The sequence below is a fragment of the Corvus cornix genome, chromosome 3 (assembly GCF_000738735.6).
Source record: "Corvus cornix cornix isolate S_Up_H32 chromosome 3, ASM73873v5, whole genome shotgun sequence".
NCBI lineage: Eukaryota > Metazoa > Chordata > Aves > Passeriformes > Corvidae > Corvus > Corvus cornix.
In genome coordinates this window covers 77,715,090-77,729,938 of record NC_047056.1, presented here as the reverse complement: position 1 = coordinate 77,729,938, position 14,849 = coordinate 77,715,090, and the positions used below count along the sequence as shown (strand labels likewise).

Genomic DNA, 14,849 nt, shown 5'->3' with positions numbered 1-14,849 from the left:
GAGCTCCAGGTCTCTTTTGTACTAGGAGCCCAGAACTGGACACAGCACTCCAGATGTGGCCTCTTCAGGACTGAGTACAGAGGAAGAATCACTTCCCTAAACCTGCAATACTTTTTCTAATGCACCCCAGGACACCACGTGCCTTCTTGGCCACAAGGGCATCGCTGGTGCTGTCGTCCACCAGGTTGTTTCCAACCTTAATGATTCTGTGATTCTATGATGTGCTCCTCTCCATCCATCTGTAAAAAGAAATGGTTCTCAAGTGCGTGGATGTCTTTATGCAAGTCAGAAGGGGAGTACTGACAAACTATGTGGATTTATGCAGGCACAAGCCTCCTGTATCCTTTAGGGTATCTCAAATTTTTAGCTACTTAGTTTAAAGCACACAGCTATGAATAAAAGTCTTTTCTTCATTAATGCTTGTTTAGGCTAAAGCCCTAAGATTAGCAGTGCTCGAAGTATTTTAAGACAGTATTTTATTAATAACTAAAAATTAAAACTACTTAGTCTAAATTTGGTTTTACTCTCATTAAGTACTGCTCCATGACCAGATGTAGGTTCAAAGTTCAAACATTTGTAGCAAATCTCTCCAAGTTCAGCGGGAGATGTCAATTGTCCCTGCAAGAAGCAGGAAACTGCTACAGAAAATAACTGATGCACTCTCACACCTGTATTTATCTGCCTCTAGAGAACCTGATCTTCACAGGCATAGAGTATCATCCGTCTAGTGACATTACTGAAGTAAATAAAAACTAAAGAAAGCTCTGATTTGGGAAAAGAAAGAGACATCTATCAATTCTGATTTGATATATGCAGCTCTCTACAGAATCACAGAATTGATGAGGTTGGAAAAGACCTCTGAGATCATTAAGTCCAACCTATGACTGAACACCACCATGTCAATCAGACCATGGCACTAAATGCCATGTTCAACCTTTACTTAGGCATCTTCAGGGACAGTGACTCCACCACCTCCCTGGGCAGCCCATTCCAATGTCTAATCACCCTTTCTGTGAAAAAATTTCTCCTAATGTCCAAAGCAAACTTCCCCTGGTGTATCTTCAGACTGTGTCCCCTTGTCCTGGCACTGGTTGCCTGTGAGCAGAGGCCGACCCCCACCTGGCTCCACCCTCGTTTCAGGTAGGTAAGAACACGTGAGTACGTAACACTGTGTTTATATTTGCATATACATCTATCTACATGGGTTTACTTTCCTAAAATCCTCCTCATCAATCACTTCACCAGGGATAGCTGTATTCTGAAGGATTAGGTGTGCCACACCTTTTTTCCTTCCCCTTGTTCTTTTTAAACTTTCCCTGCAAGTTGCAGCATGGGACCTGAAAGGGTCAAGTTGTTCAGACCACTTCAGAACAGATCTGAAGCACAATTTTGTGTTCTTCACAGGCAAAGAGACACTTATAGGGGTCATCCCTGTCTCTGCTATGGCAATGAAACCTCTCAAATTGTAACATCCACTATGAACAAAACAGAGAAGTTCCAGGGAATGGAAGTTTTCTGAATTTAACAACAGGAGACAAGCACTTATCTCTTTGCAGAACATCCACAGGGAAGATGTGTCATTCTTAAAATATCTTTATACTCAGTTATGAGTAAGACTATTCATCCTACACCCTAGTTCTGCATACAGGAAGGGACGAGCTCATACCAGAAGAATTTTTTTCCGCAGTGGGAACAACTGCACAATGATTATCTTCCACCCAGTGTGGGATTCCATGAGAGATCACGGATGCTCTGGCAAGCGTTGGGGCATTACTACATGTGTGTGGAAGTCTCTCAGCTTTTATTAATTAGATTCCTGACAAAGCAGTAAAATGCTGTAACAGAAAGCCACACTGCTCATTCCTGAATCATATGAAATCATTCACCATTTTATGTACAAGTTTTGAATTACAATCTTCAACTCCTCATCAGAAAAAATAACAAACCAAAAAGGCTAAAAAAGCATTTTTGGAAGAACTGCATAGTATACAGAAGCATATTTCAATTGCACAATATCTTACAGAACACAGACTGTAACAAAAAGCAGAGCCTGTTACCTTTTCTGAGAAGGCAGTGCCCAGCCAAAACTAGATGTTTCATCTCCATTAATAGAGGAACAGTTTTAACTGGACAGAAGAGTATGTGAAAAAAGTTCCTGAACAGTCCAAATAGTTCAACAGAAAAATGAAAGTACATTTGTAAACAACTTTAAAACAAGAGCCTTGTGAAAACAATAAAGGTCACTGAAACTTAAGCTGTTAAACTCTTCTGAGCCCAAACTGCTGTGTTTTACCCTTACAGGTTTTTTTATGATAAACAAATTTTGTCATGCGGAGGAAAACCTAGTGAGAAATCTGGGTAAGTATTTTTTAAATTTTTGGTGGAATTAAGAAAGGGACAATTCGAAGGTAAAAGGTCAGACTCCAAATTCCCTTTGAAAATTACTAGGGTGATAAAACCAAACTATTGATTGAAGCCAACAGTGCACAGTAGCACAGCACTTATTTTATAATCCGAGACCCTTTTTAATGTAAGCCATGAAAAATCATAAGCAACTGCTAGAAATTACTTTTGTATCATTAATTTATCACTGCATTCACTTTCACTATTCAAACCTTGCCACAAAGTGACTTTTCACATACAACACCGATTTACCTTAAGCGTATCTCTTTTACTACATAGCAAAATGTAAAAACTGTCCTGGGAAATGATTTTGTGTATGTAACTATCAATACCTCTGAAGCTGAGCATCAGTATTTATGCTGCTCTACTTAATGCTTCAGCATATGTTAAGTAAGCTGCTGATCACTGAGTGTCTCCATTTTGGTAGGTAGACAGATGTATGTGAACAGCAATGCTTTGGATAACTTGTGCTATTCCTAATACTAGAGTTATTTTCTCCCCCAATTCATTTTGCTATAAATATGTGTGCCCTTAAGTTGATCCCAATATCAGTTTCAGCTAACTAATCAAATTATCTTGCAAGGTTTTGGGAATGAGAACCCTTCCTTTATTGAAATAAAATGAGGGAAAGGTTTCTAACTCCCAAAGGTTTGCCAACAATAGATTTATTTTCAAGACAGGATGTTCAGTAAGTTGTTCATCATCTTTGCTGTTCACAGATAAACACAACAGTATTAATGGTTTTCATCAAGTAGGCAGGAAGGGAAAGAGAAAATAGTGTAAGGCTTTTCCCCTTAAGATTTTTCCAAGTTCTGCTTATGGGTTCTCATGAATAACCATTCATTTGAAATAAGTGTATTTCAAATTTCAGATTACTTCTCTTTTATTTATAGGGCTCAGCAGCTAAACTTCAATTTCATATTTTTCTTTTGCAAAAAAGTGTTATTAAAACCCTGCCTGTAACTGAGTACATCAAGAACTTACATAAATATGTAAGGAGTAATATATCATTATATTTAGAAATGCCTCATTTTTGTACCAGTTAGAAGTTAATTCATAATCCAAATAATCAATCTGCAATGTAAACAAGTAATTATTTTCTCCTATGTAATAATGGTAAATAATGACACTGAGCATTACATATTCCACTTGAGTTCATTAAATGCAATTCTTCAGTCACAAAGGCAGCAGGCATTCTGTGATGAACTTCCTTTGAGCTATGTTCAAATGAGTGGAATAACTGAGATTCCTGATGGAGATCTAAGCCACTTCCCTCATTTTCTTAATGGTTTCCACTATTTGCATACTCAACTCCATTTTATAATTTGCTATTTAAAATAAATTCATTTCCCCAAACTCTTCTCTCCCTACCCTATCTAAAACAAACTTATTTACATTTAAGGTAAATGCTTTTCACCAAGTAAGTTGTAAGAAAAAAAAAACTCCTAAAACAAAATCAGTAAGGGAGCAAAAACATAAAGGGAGCAAGTATTTCAAGTTCTGTATTAATTTTCTTTCTGAATTTCCTTCCAAAGATGCTACAGGGACAACAGTTTTAAAGGTTTAAAACACGCTATTACATATTTTTGATTATTTCTCTTTCATACAAGGGACCAACTCTGTCCAGTGATCACCTTCCTAACTTTTGCCCAGTATTTAAATGAAACTGCATGTCATTCACACCAAGAAAGTAAACAAAATACAGCCTTTTACTTCAAATATTTTATGAATGCAAGATTACAAGAAATATAATAGTCAAAATGCAGGGCTATCAAGCACTGAACCAAGAATGCTGGCATCAGTTTGCCTACCATTTTGCATGTGGAAAAAATACACTATGTCTACAGGTACAAGGCATCACTAATGCATCATGAATTACTCTGGTCAGCCAACATCACCTCTGCAGCTTGGTGCATGTTTCAGTTTATTATGAAAATAATCATCATAATAATAGTTTGAGATGAGACACTGGAACAAAACCATTCTTGAACAGGAAAGTTTTTTTTTTTTTGCTCTTACCGAGGTAACACCAAAAACTAAAAATAAGGTCTCACAATTTAGCAGCCTCCTCAACACTTGTTAGGCTAGCCTTCACACAAGGAGCATGCAAACAGCCACTCTTCTTGCTTTAAATTGAGGGCTATTGGTTAATTCAAGTCACTGTTTTTTCACCCTATTCAATCAACCTGTTGAACTGGATGTCCACCTACGAAAAAGAAAATTAAATGATGTTAAGTGTAGCAGACAAGTACAGATCACACCAAGAAGCTAACACTCATGAGCTGTCATAATAAGGGATAATAATAACAATAAAAAAAAAAAAAAAAAAAAAAAATCAGTCTTTTCTGTGCATATTTTTCATTTGAAAGGTCCCAGGAAATCATGATGTGCCTGGCCGTTTCTGTTGCTGATTTCTGATGACCTCTAATTGTTTTTTGCATTGCTGATAGTATGTTGAGAGACTTTTGTTTTCATCTAACAGCTTTTTATGTTCTTGTACCAGACGGGATGTGTTTTGCTGGTCTTTTTCATCCTGGTCCAGTTCTGCTATTAGTTCTTGTCTGAAATTAGAAAAAAAAAGTCATTGCCATTTATATTCTATTTCTATTTGTGTGTAGATGACTTCATATGTTTCAAATCAGTATTTCATTATCAATCTAAACTCACAGCTGGTGATATTTTGTTTAAAAGAAGTTGACAAAAGAAATGTTATTCTTTAATGTAGTTTGGGGAAAAATTCCCTTCCAAATCAAATCCACATTTAAACTTTAAAATAGCTGAATGACAGAGCCTCAGTCTCTAAAACTGTCCTTTAGATAATGTCTTTCAGATGTAGTTTTACAGGTCACAGTAAAATATCTAAGGAGCCACACAATATTTCATAAATATATTCAACTGCAATTTTAGGTATCTATATGAACATTTTAAATTTCTAAAAGCAACTTAAAATACAAAATTGCAGTAATTTTTGTAACTTTTTAGTGAAGTGCTATTTTCTATCTGGACTTGAACTTATCAAAGCAGTGGAAAAGTAGAATTAAGGAAATTACTTCTGTAAATGGCTTTTCACATTATTTATGCCGTAAATAATATGTTCAATATGTTTTTCTAGCAAAGATTTTAGAGGCCCAAACACAGTGATAATCTTACTATAATTTATTCTGTAAAACTGATGTAGCAGTTTGTTTTACTATTTTGTTATGAGGTGACAAGAAGGCAAGCTGCCAGCAATATTTTTGCAACAAAATAGCAAAGGAGAAAGCTCATTAATCATTGCCATACGGTTTTTAATTACAGTTAAATAAAACTTAATAATTGTATGAGGGTTGAACTAGTAACTACCTTAACCAGCATTAAATTCATCCATCACATCATTTTTTGTTTTAATGCCTACAGACAATTACATTCTGACTAAGAAAAAACAGTTTGGAAGAAATGTGAATACAAACTTCCTAGAAAAAAAAAAGTAGGAATCTCAAAGCAGAGAATTAAGAGTTTTGAAACAAATATATTTGAAATAATTTATTGGCCCTTAGGGACAACATAAATAAAATTAAAGTATTATCTTTAGCTTCATTATCTCCTCATCAAATCTAAAAATTCTAGTTACATGTGAAAAAACCAAATTGTTCTCAGAATACTAAGCCCAAAGTGAATATGTGATAGGAGTTAAATCTTAAAGTAATGTTTTCCCCCCTTCTGTAGGCTATTTCTACTGTACAAAAGGTTTACACACACATTTTTCTCATTAGCTAATCCACAAATACCAAGGCAAGCTCCCTATTAGCAGCTGCTCGCCTGCAGTGGCTCAGACACTGGTCCCCAGCATCAGGAAACAGAGCACAACAAACTTGTTATGAACTCAAATTCTGAATCAACAATAACTTTTGATCAAATACAACAATTTGTGCAGCTGCTTTACTTATACGTGTAAACAATGCATGAAGAAAGAGTCTTATTTCCAGTGCACAAGGAGAAGGTACATAACAGCTTTTAGGTCTTAAACCCATGGTAGAAAAATATGAGTGTTGATAATATTGCTGTAAATGCAGTGCTTGACAAAAGTCAGATATATGATTAAAACTAACTGCAAAATGACTAACATTGACACATTACTCAAAAGTCTATAATCCGTTAACTAAATGATTATCTACAAACTACAATTGAAAATATTTTAAGGGACAGTGTTGCAAATAAAATTCAAAGGTTCTTTAACAGTCCAGGTCTTTCATTTGAGATGAAACAAACATTACCAGTTTGTTACATACAGAGATTTGCCACGATGTTATGTAGGACTTGTCCAGAAGAGTCTTAATATTAATTAGAACTTTCCATTACCTGCTCTAAATATTTCATCTGTACTGAGCAGCTCAGTATTTCTGAGTTTAAGGTTAAAAAAATAATTATGCCCTATGAAATGTTACTTCATAAAGCCAGAATTAACAGTCACAGTGATTATTATTTACTTTTTATTATGTATTTTTACTATTATACACAGACTTTGTGTAAAGGAAACACATAGAAGAACATAAAAGGTTAAACACATTTCACTTACTTCCTCTGCAACAGCAATGCAATTTCTGTCTGAACTTTCATATATTCTTGTGCCATTTTGCAGTGCTGTTCAAACACAGCCATAGATTCTTTGGAGTTTGGGCATGGTGCTAGAGGCTGAAAATAAATCAGACATGTTAAAGACTAATGAACTGATATCTAAGTAAATAGTGTGTTAGAATGTCTCTGCAGTGTATTTATAACAGTCTTAAAAACAGTAAGCTTTTAAAAATAAGTGCCAAACCATGCCCTGGAAAATATTACTGCACCAATGTCAAGGTTTACTTAAATCTGAAGTTTTTAATCTGACACTTGTCACAAAAATCAAAGCAGTGTTTAATCCCACACATAAAGTGTATACAACAATTTGATTCAGTAACACTGAAGCAAATAATGTCTTATTTTGACAGTCAAACTCAGCTTACATTTGGTTTTAGGGATCATGTTTCCCAGGGCTTGTTTTTAATAGCTTGATCAAACCTGAGTCAACTAATCTCAGATTACATAATATATTTTTTTAGCCTTGGTCAAAAATTAGACAGAACATAAACCCAGGTAGATATGTGGCACTATATTTTGCAGCCCCAAAGTCACATGTTAGAATAAAATGCAAACTTGAGAATCTAATGAAGTGTATATTTATTACCTGTAACTGATGATCTAATGTGAGATATGCCATTGGGATGGAGTTATCTGACCCATTGGTCTCTGTAACAATACCAAGAAAATGTTAATGTATTTTCAAGAGTTAATTCTATTCTTACAGGATAAAAACAAGAATTCTAAGTAATTTCACAATACACAATCTGAATGTGGATAGGCAGATGGAAATAGCAGCGTTCCAATCCCAAGGCAGATGAATCATTTTGTTTTTCTGATAGTTAAGAACATCAAAAGTATGGTCTATCACATCAAGAAGAAATAAAAATTATGGTTATCAACCTACATTTCTAGAAGCCATGTAACAGCACACAGATTTTAAAAATACTATTTTTGTACAGTTTGCAATCATTTCTGTTTATAAAAAAATTGCCATTTCATTCTTGTTTATGAAGGATCAGCCAGCCAGCCCATGCATCTAATGACTTTAAAATTAGAAGCTGTGCAAATCAGCTCTGCCAAAGTAAAATAAGCACAACCTCCTGCTCAGTTTTGAAACCTGCTCCCAGTGAGGTCTCTAAGTATCTTCCTCACAACATGCTCTAGGGCATCTCCTCTGCTCTGTATAGATACTTTGTAAGTAGCAAGGAACCCAATAACCAATCCGTCTCCTGGGCATGGCTGCTCTCTTCTTACACTGCCGTTACTCTGGATTTCTCTAGAGCTTTCATTCCAGATTTAGTATGTTCCTGAAATCTTTTGGTAGCCCACAATCTGGGGATCACGAGGTTACTGTTAAGCTTTAAGAGACACAGGAGTAAAGACACACGGAGAAACTACTGATTTTACAGCCGCATAATTGCTACTAGAGGATTATATGGAGAAGGGTAGGTGGGAAAAAAAAGGGGCTGCTTACCCATACCCCAAAAGCACCTGCCACAGAGTAGTCGTGGTAGAGAAACTAAGGTGTTGCCCTCAAAGACTATGCTATTTCCAAGAGCAGCTTCAAAAGGAAACAGAAATAAGAGGGTGGGAATGGAGAAAAAGTAGTTAAGTGTATGCTTGTAAGGAAACTGGAAGGTGGTAAAAACAAAAAAAAAAAAAAAAAAGAAAACAACCCTAAAACCAGAGACTTAATCACCATGGTATCTTAAATGCAATCAACATGAGAAGTCCTTCCCTACATTAGACTATTGTCATATATGAATACTGCTACAATGAAGGAATCATTGCAATGCTTCAGAAATACATCAATACATGTAAATACTTCGGATGACATTCCTGAGTGTTTCACCACCATGTCACAGAACTGCAAATTTTCCTTGATTGACCAGATTTGGCTGCATCCTTGTTTTAACACTTTGCTTCACTAAATTATAAACGTAGCATCTTTTACAGAAAACCAAAATTATTTCTCTCTTCAGAAATTTGAACAATTCTTTGTGCATGGCCTACATAAACCTAGCAAGAAAAAGTATACATGTGGCACATTCTGTATTTACCTGAGTATAAGGAGAGTGATTTCTGTGGGCCAGAAAACAGACCTGACTTTTAGCTCCAGTGCTGTGCTGCATTTAAGGCCAAAAACTTGGCACAAACTTTTGTTGCACTGGCTTATGATATGCAATTTTCAGGTCCCAATGAACTATTGACTGGGTAAGAGCTTGCTTCCGATGTGAGGCAGCAATTCCCGTTAGTGCTCACTGCCTAAAGCAGCTCGGGATCCATGCTGCACAAGAGGGCACAGGGTGGGCTGTTGCAATGGGCAAAGGCTTGGGGAAGTTATGAGTGACAAGCACTGACTGTGGTCAGGCAAAGCAACAAAGGACAGAAAGAAGAAAATAGAGAAGTGAAACACAGGAGTGTGTTGTCCTCCCACAAACACGGGGGAAAAAAAGTTCATCTTACATAATTACCTTACATTTGGTAAAATACAAGTGTGCAAATATACATACATATTTATGTATATATTTATATATGGTCATGCAAGAGTCAGTCACCACATGAGTTTCCACTTTGCAGGTGGTTACAGAAAATGTCTGATCATCCAGATGAAAAGGATCACAAGAAAAAGATTACAGAATCTGAGACTAAGTTTAAGATTCAACACGTACATTTCCATAACAAAAATGTAATTTTTATTTATATTCTAAAAAGGAATTTGTGGGGATCCATTGTTTTCCTGCAGTCCAGTACTGGTTGTTTCCATAACAGAATGCATTGACATTTAAAATCAAATTGAACTATTCAATTATCTTTATTCTTAATCCTATTTCATAACAAAAGAACAGTGATGCTACAGTAGAAGTATTTACAATGTTTCTGCAGACACATTAGTTCATTTAAAACCAGTAATTTTGTGTGCTCATTTACATTCTGCATAAGCAAAATCACAACAGAGATGAAAGATAGAAGTAACCTACTCCAGCTGATACTCACCTGCATAACATTTAATTCCAGATGTCTGGGCAATGAAATCTTTAAATGTGCATTCAAAATACAAATGGACAAGACTAAAACGTTCCAAGATGTCTGTTCCCCTAATTCCCCAAAACCACACTAGAGTAAAAAACCGGTGCTAACAAGATCTTCATTAAATATTACTACCACTGTAGTGTACAGTACTTTCTTAAAAGCAAAATGCTTACAAGTTCACGTAACTTAACAGTCTATAAAAAGGCATTCTTAAAGTGTATGTGAAGAACAAGGCACTAATGTAATGACTGGATTTAAGCAGAACTTGAAAGAATCATGATCTTCATTGCTTACTTTTATTTATATCTGAACACATACCCCACACCACAACCAAATAAATATTTTCATTTTTTTACCGGCAAAAATATTAAGTAATGGACAAAGGATTACCTGCATCATCTGGTGTCCATGGATTACGTGTTGGCTTTTCAGAGGTTGGTCCCGAGGTAGTGATCATTCTCACACTAGGACTAGATGATCTACTGCTGTTTCTACTCTCCTGGAATGACAAAATAAAATGAAATGACAAGTTAACAGAAGATTTTTTGAGAAGTTCATTACGAAGAAAAAAAAAGCTGAAGAAATCTGAACCTATAATCCTCCAAAATGCTCTCCCTCCCCAAGCTTTTACCCTGAATGCTCTCCTAACGGTTTGGTCAACTTTACATGCATTGCAGGGATCATTTCATCCCCATTTTTTCTCCTTTACTGTGTAAAAGAAATGGATACAATTTTGCTATTCAGCATAATAAAAAGCAATGCTGAACAACGTGTTCAAGATCTTTATAGAAAATCATGACAATATGCCTAGTAATTTTCACACCATCATTCAGTGAAATCTAGCAGCTCCACAACATAAGGAAGAAATAAAGTTTGTTTCCAATGTTTAATCAGTGAATGGAACTACATTCAATTAAAGGAATACAGCTTAGTAGCTGCACTAGACTACTGTGTATTAATCTACAGTTTTCTTCTGGTTCTTTTGTTAACTCAAAGGTTATGTGATTAATCGTCAGAAAACTTGAAAAAAGAGCTTAATCAAAAAGGATCAATCAATTGAAGCACATCAATCAGAAAATGAGTACATTCTCCCTCATGAAGCAAATTAAGAACTAAACCGAAATTCTGAAGGATGTTTTTTCATGTACTTTTTGACTCCTCCAATCCTTTTGTTTACCAAAGCACAAAAACATAATACACATTTCATTATTCTACTAAGCTGCTTTTTCAGAAATGTTATTTGCAATACATATGTTTCTATTTCACCTATCCCCTCAGTGACATTAAATTAACACAGTAAAGGATTTAAGACTATAAGCCCCAGCCAAGTTTCTCAGAAAAAAATGAAGTAAAAAGAAAAGATGCTATTAAAATACAACTATTTTCAAGGAGATGTATTTATCATGAAATGATTCATTAAATGACTCAATTTTTCAAAAGAAGCACTCAAATATATGTTAACTAGAAACTATATTTCTTCATGACTGTTTCCAAATATCCTACTTTAAATTAAGTTTTAAAATTCAGGATTTCAGCCAAGTAACGATTCAAAGAATAACAAGATTCTACACACTGAAAGATCCATTATTTCAAATGCATAGTCTTTCTTCTGCAATGTTTATTAAGCATTTTGTGTTTTATGTTAACAGCCAGAAACAGGATTAAACTGTAGAAATAATCTGATGGATATTATTGAGATGACAGATTTGAAAAATCTTTTGTGTTGGAGTCTTTGTTGTCATTAAGTAAGGTTTAAGTTGTCGAGCTTACTGTTAATGTCCTCAGATATGAATGATAAACACACCCTGCTGACGTAAAAGATTAGAAAATAGAGAAAGCACTTGTAACAGCTTTTAAGTCCTTCAAGCAAAAAGAGAGTTGTTGAGTATCTACAGTGGATAGTGAAGGGCACCTGAGAAATACTCTGGTTACAGTAACTACTCAGTGCTTTACCAGATTGTTTTGGTCCATCAACCAAAAAATATTTCCTTGATATCACTATTTACATGAAATTCAGTAGATATAGAAATGAAGGAATCACATCTGAAGCATATCTAAAAAGCACTACAAAGCTGAAGAGAAGTTCCCCAGACTGAACACAGGTGAGATTACAGTGTTTGAGCATATGTTGAGTGAGATACTTTAGGTCTCCTGGACGGCAGCCCCTCTGACAGGTAAACCAGTGTCTGTACTTTAGCAATCAGTTTCTGCTACCCCTTCATCCTTGCTTCCTCCAGACTCGCTAGCAGGTTACTCTCAAATCGTCTTTGCCAGGTGGTCAAACCCACAAGGCATTCTTAGCTTCCATTTCTCAAAGACTTGCAGTCTTGAAAAGCTGGCACACTCTGAGGAATAACCCCCTCGAAGTTTAATTTAAATATGCAACACAATTTAAAGAAATCATCGTTACTAGTCCTGTTTCCTCATCTCATCTGTGAATTTTATCTTGCTGTGAAAGGGGAGAAAAAAACCCGAATGTACATCTGTGACAAATTTCACAATCTCACGGACAGAATGATTCATCTGTATATCAGATCCCCAAATTATCCCACTTAGCTTGCATGCATGTGGGCATGTACATTCTGACCTTGCTTCTCAACTGTTCATGTCAGTACATAGTTTTCTTTAATATATTAATTTTTTTCACTTCAAAGTAAACTTTAAGAGTTACGAAGGCCCAGCAACAGTTATGACATCCCCTCTCCCCCAAAATACCAACAATACCAAAACAGAACAAAAAAAATGTTTAAAAGAGGTAGCAGGTAGTTTTGGTATTTATGGTAGTACTGTGAAAGATGATGTACCAAAACAACCAAACCAATAAAAGATACACAGGGAAGGAGAAAGATACCGCACTGGGTATCTGATCACAACCTGCAGATCTTGAGTCATTATGCCAGATATGTTTCTCAGTATCTGTATAAAACATTAAATTTTGTAAAGACTGCATGCAGCATAAATAGCAATTTGCTGTGTTCCTTTAAGTTCCCAAAAACAGTACTAGTTGCAGTTCAGAGTCTGCACATCTGTTTCTGTGTTACAGAGGTGTTAAAGCAAGAGCAACAGTGCTAGACAGAGGACGTACTAAAATGTTTTAAAGTGCATGTACAGGGAATAGGCACAAGAAAGAATTCAGTGCAAAAAAAAGAGAAGATATTAATAGAGAATCACAGTATAGAGACAGAAACAAAGGAAAATGTAGCATTTGACTTTAGAAGGAACAGTTGCATCAGGGCTGCTCATGTCACTTGGAGTAAGGACCAGTCTAAGGTCCCCCAGCACTATAATCTGTGAAAATTCAGACCTAAACACATGTTCTGAACACAAAATCACTCCAACAGCTGATCCAAAGATGGAAAACCTTTCACCTAGCAAATTTTCCTATCTAAACTGTTGATGCTGAGTAGTAAAACCTTCAGTAAAGCACTATTAGTGTCTACTGTTGAGAAAAACAGTAAGAGCAGTAAGTGTCTCAACAACATAAACATAGTAATCATCAGCCATTCAAGCCACACAAAAAATTCTTCTAAGAGCACGCAGAAATAAAATAGACATACAATCATAAAACACACAATTAAATTAAAATAGACAAACAGGCACACAGGAAGACAAGAGTCTTGGTCTACCCCTTTCAGGTAAGCACACAAACTTTGGTATATGTATTATTAAATATTTATTGTATGTTTATATATATATATAGAGTATATATTTTTATTGTATATTAATTAATCTTATATATACATATATTTGAATATTTATATCCAATATTAGTGTTTTCCTTCACCCTAAGAAAAATTCCATTCTGAATTGGAAAAACCTTTCTAATGAAAACCCAGTAGTTAGAATCATTTTCTATTGACAAAGCAGCAATTTTCAGGAAAAATATGTTCAATAAAAATATTTCTGATCAGCTTTACTGTGTCAAATAGTTAAAAGCTAGAAAAGAGACACCGTGGCAATCCTTCAGCTTGAGTGGGATAGGGCCTTTCCCAGCCTGGGTGAGGGAGCAGAGGCACGCAGGGCCACGGCTGCTTGGTGAAGAAGGCTGTGCTGCAGAGTGGGTGTAAGGGAGAATGGAATGCAGGGAAGAAGGATGTTTGCAATGAAGGGAGGGAGGGGGAAGGGGATTTTCACATTAGAAAGGATACCCTATATATGGTATAGTGCATATGGGGAGACTGGATAAACTGACCAGAGATATGCCAGTCAGATGTTTTTTCTGCTTTAGCTTGTAGATTGCTTAGAGAGATAGCAGTTCAAAACTTCTAATAAAAAATCAAGGCACTGAGGTCTAGAGCTATAGAAACCCATACAGATGAATCTTAAGTCTTTAGCCATAATTCCATTGTGCTTTGATTCCTTATGGTTTTCCAATTTTTTTTTTTTTAATATACAAGCATGAGTACATCAAAAGTTAGCATTAGTTTCAGTGGACTTCTCTATCTCTCCTCCCATCAAAAAGGGGATAAAAATTCATTACTTGTTTATACGGATAGTGCAACAATGTCTTTGAAACTGCAGTTTTCATGCCTGTTAAAATACTATGTTTTCCAGATTTTACCATAATGTTTCCAAAGAAACTGCAGGAGAGCAACAGACAATTGTAATTCTTCCACTTACATTTCCAATATGTACACTATCAGAACCAAGAAAGTAAAATGTGACTGGTTCTTCTATAGACCCACATGAGAAATTGGTGAGGTAAACATAAAACAAAATTTCTGTATCCTTCTGTTCACAAGAACAATTTAGCTAGAACATCCATACAAGTAGTCAAACAGCTTTCTAAGAAAGATTATTATAACAGTTACTAAGAT

At 35.5% G+C, this 14,849-nt stretch overlaps 1 protein-coding gene across 8 annotated transcripts in view; it reads right to left on the bottom strand.

Annotated features, from left to right (window-relative positions):
* Positions 1-1,782: 1,782 nt before the first annotated feature.
* Positions 1,783-14,849, bottom strand: part of MAP3K7 (mitogen-activated protein kinase kinase kinase 7) — a 46,763-nt gene continuing 33,696 nt past the window's right edge. For 5 of the 8 annotated variants that reach the window (XM_039568010.1, XM_039568011.1, XM_039568013.1 and 2 more), the window contains 5 exons: positions 10,423-10,531; positions 8,474-8,560; positions 7,604-7,665; positions 6,959-7,074; positions 1,783-4,964 (listed from right to left, as the gene is read on the bottom strand). In XM_039568010.1, the coding sequence (XP_039423944.1) occupies positions 4,784-4,964; positions 6,959-7,074; positions 7,604-7,665; positions 8,474-8,560; positions 10,423-10,531 (555 nt within the window). In that variant the 3' untranslated portion in view covers positions 1,783-4,783. The remainder of the gene's footprint in view (positions 4,965-6,958; positions 7,075-7,603; positions 7,666-8,473; positions 8,561-10,422; positions 10,532-14,849) is intronic. The other 3 variants (XM_039568015.1, XM_039568016.1, XM_039568017.1) reach the window with 1 other exon arrangement.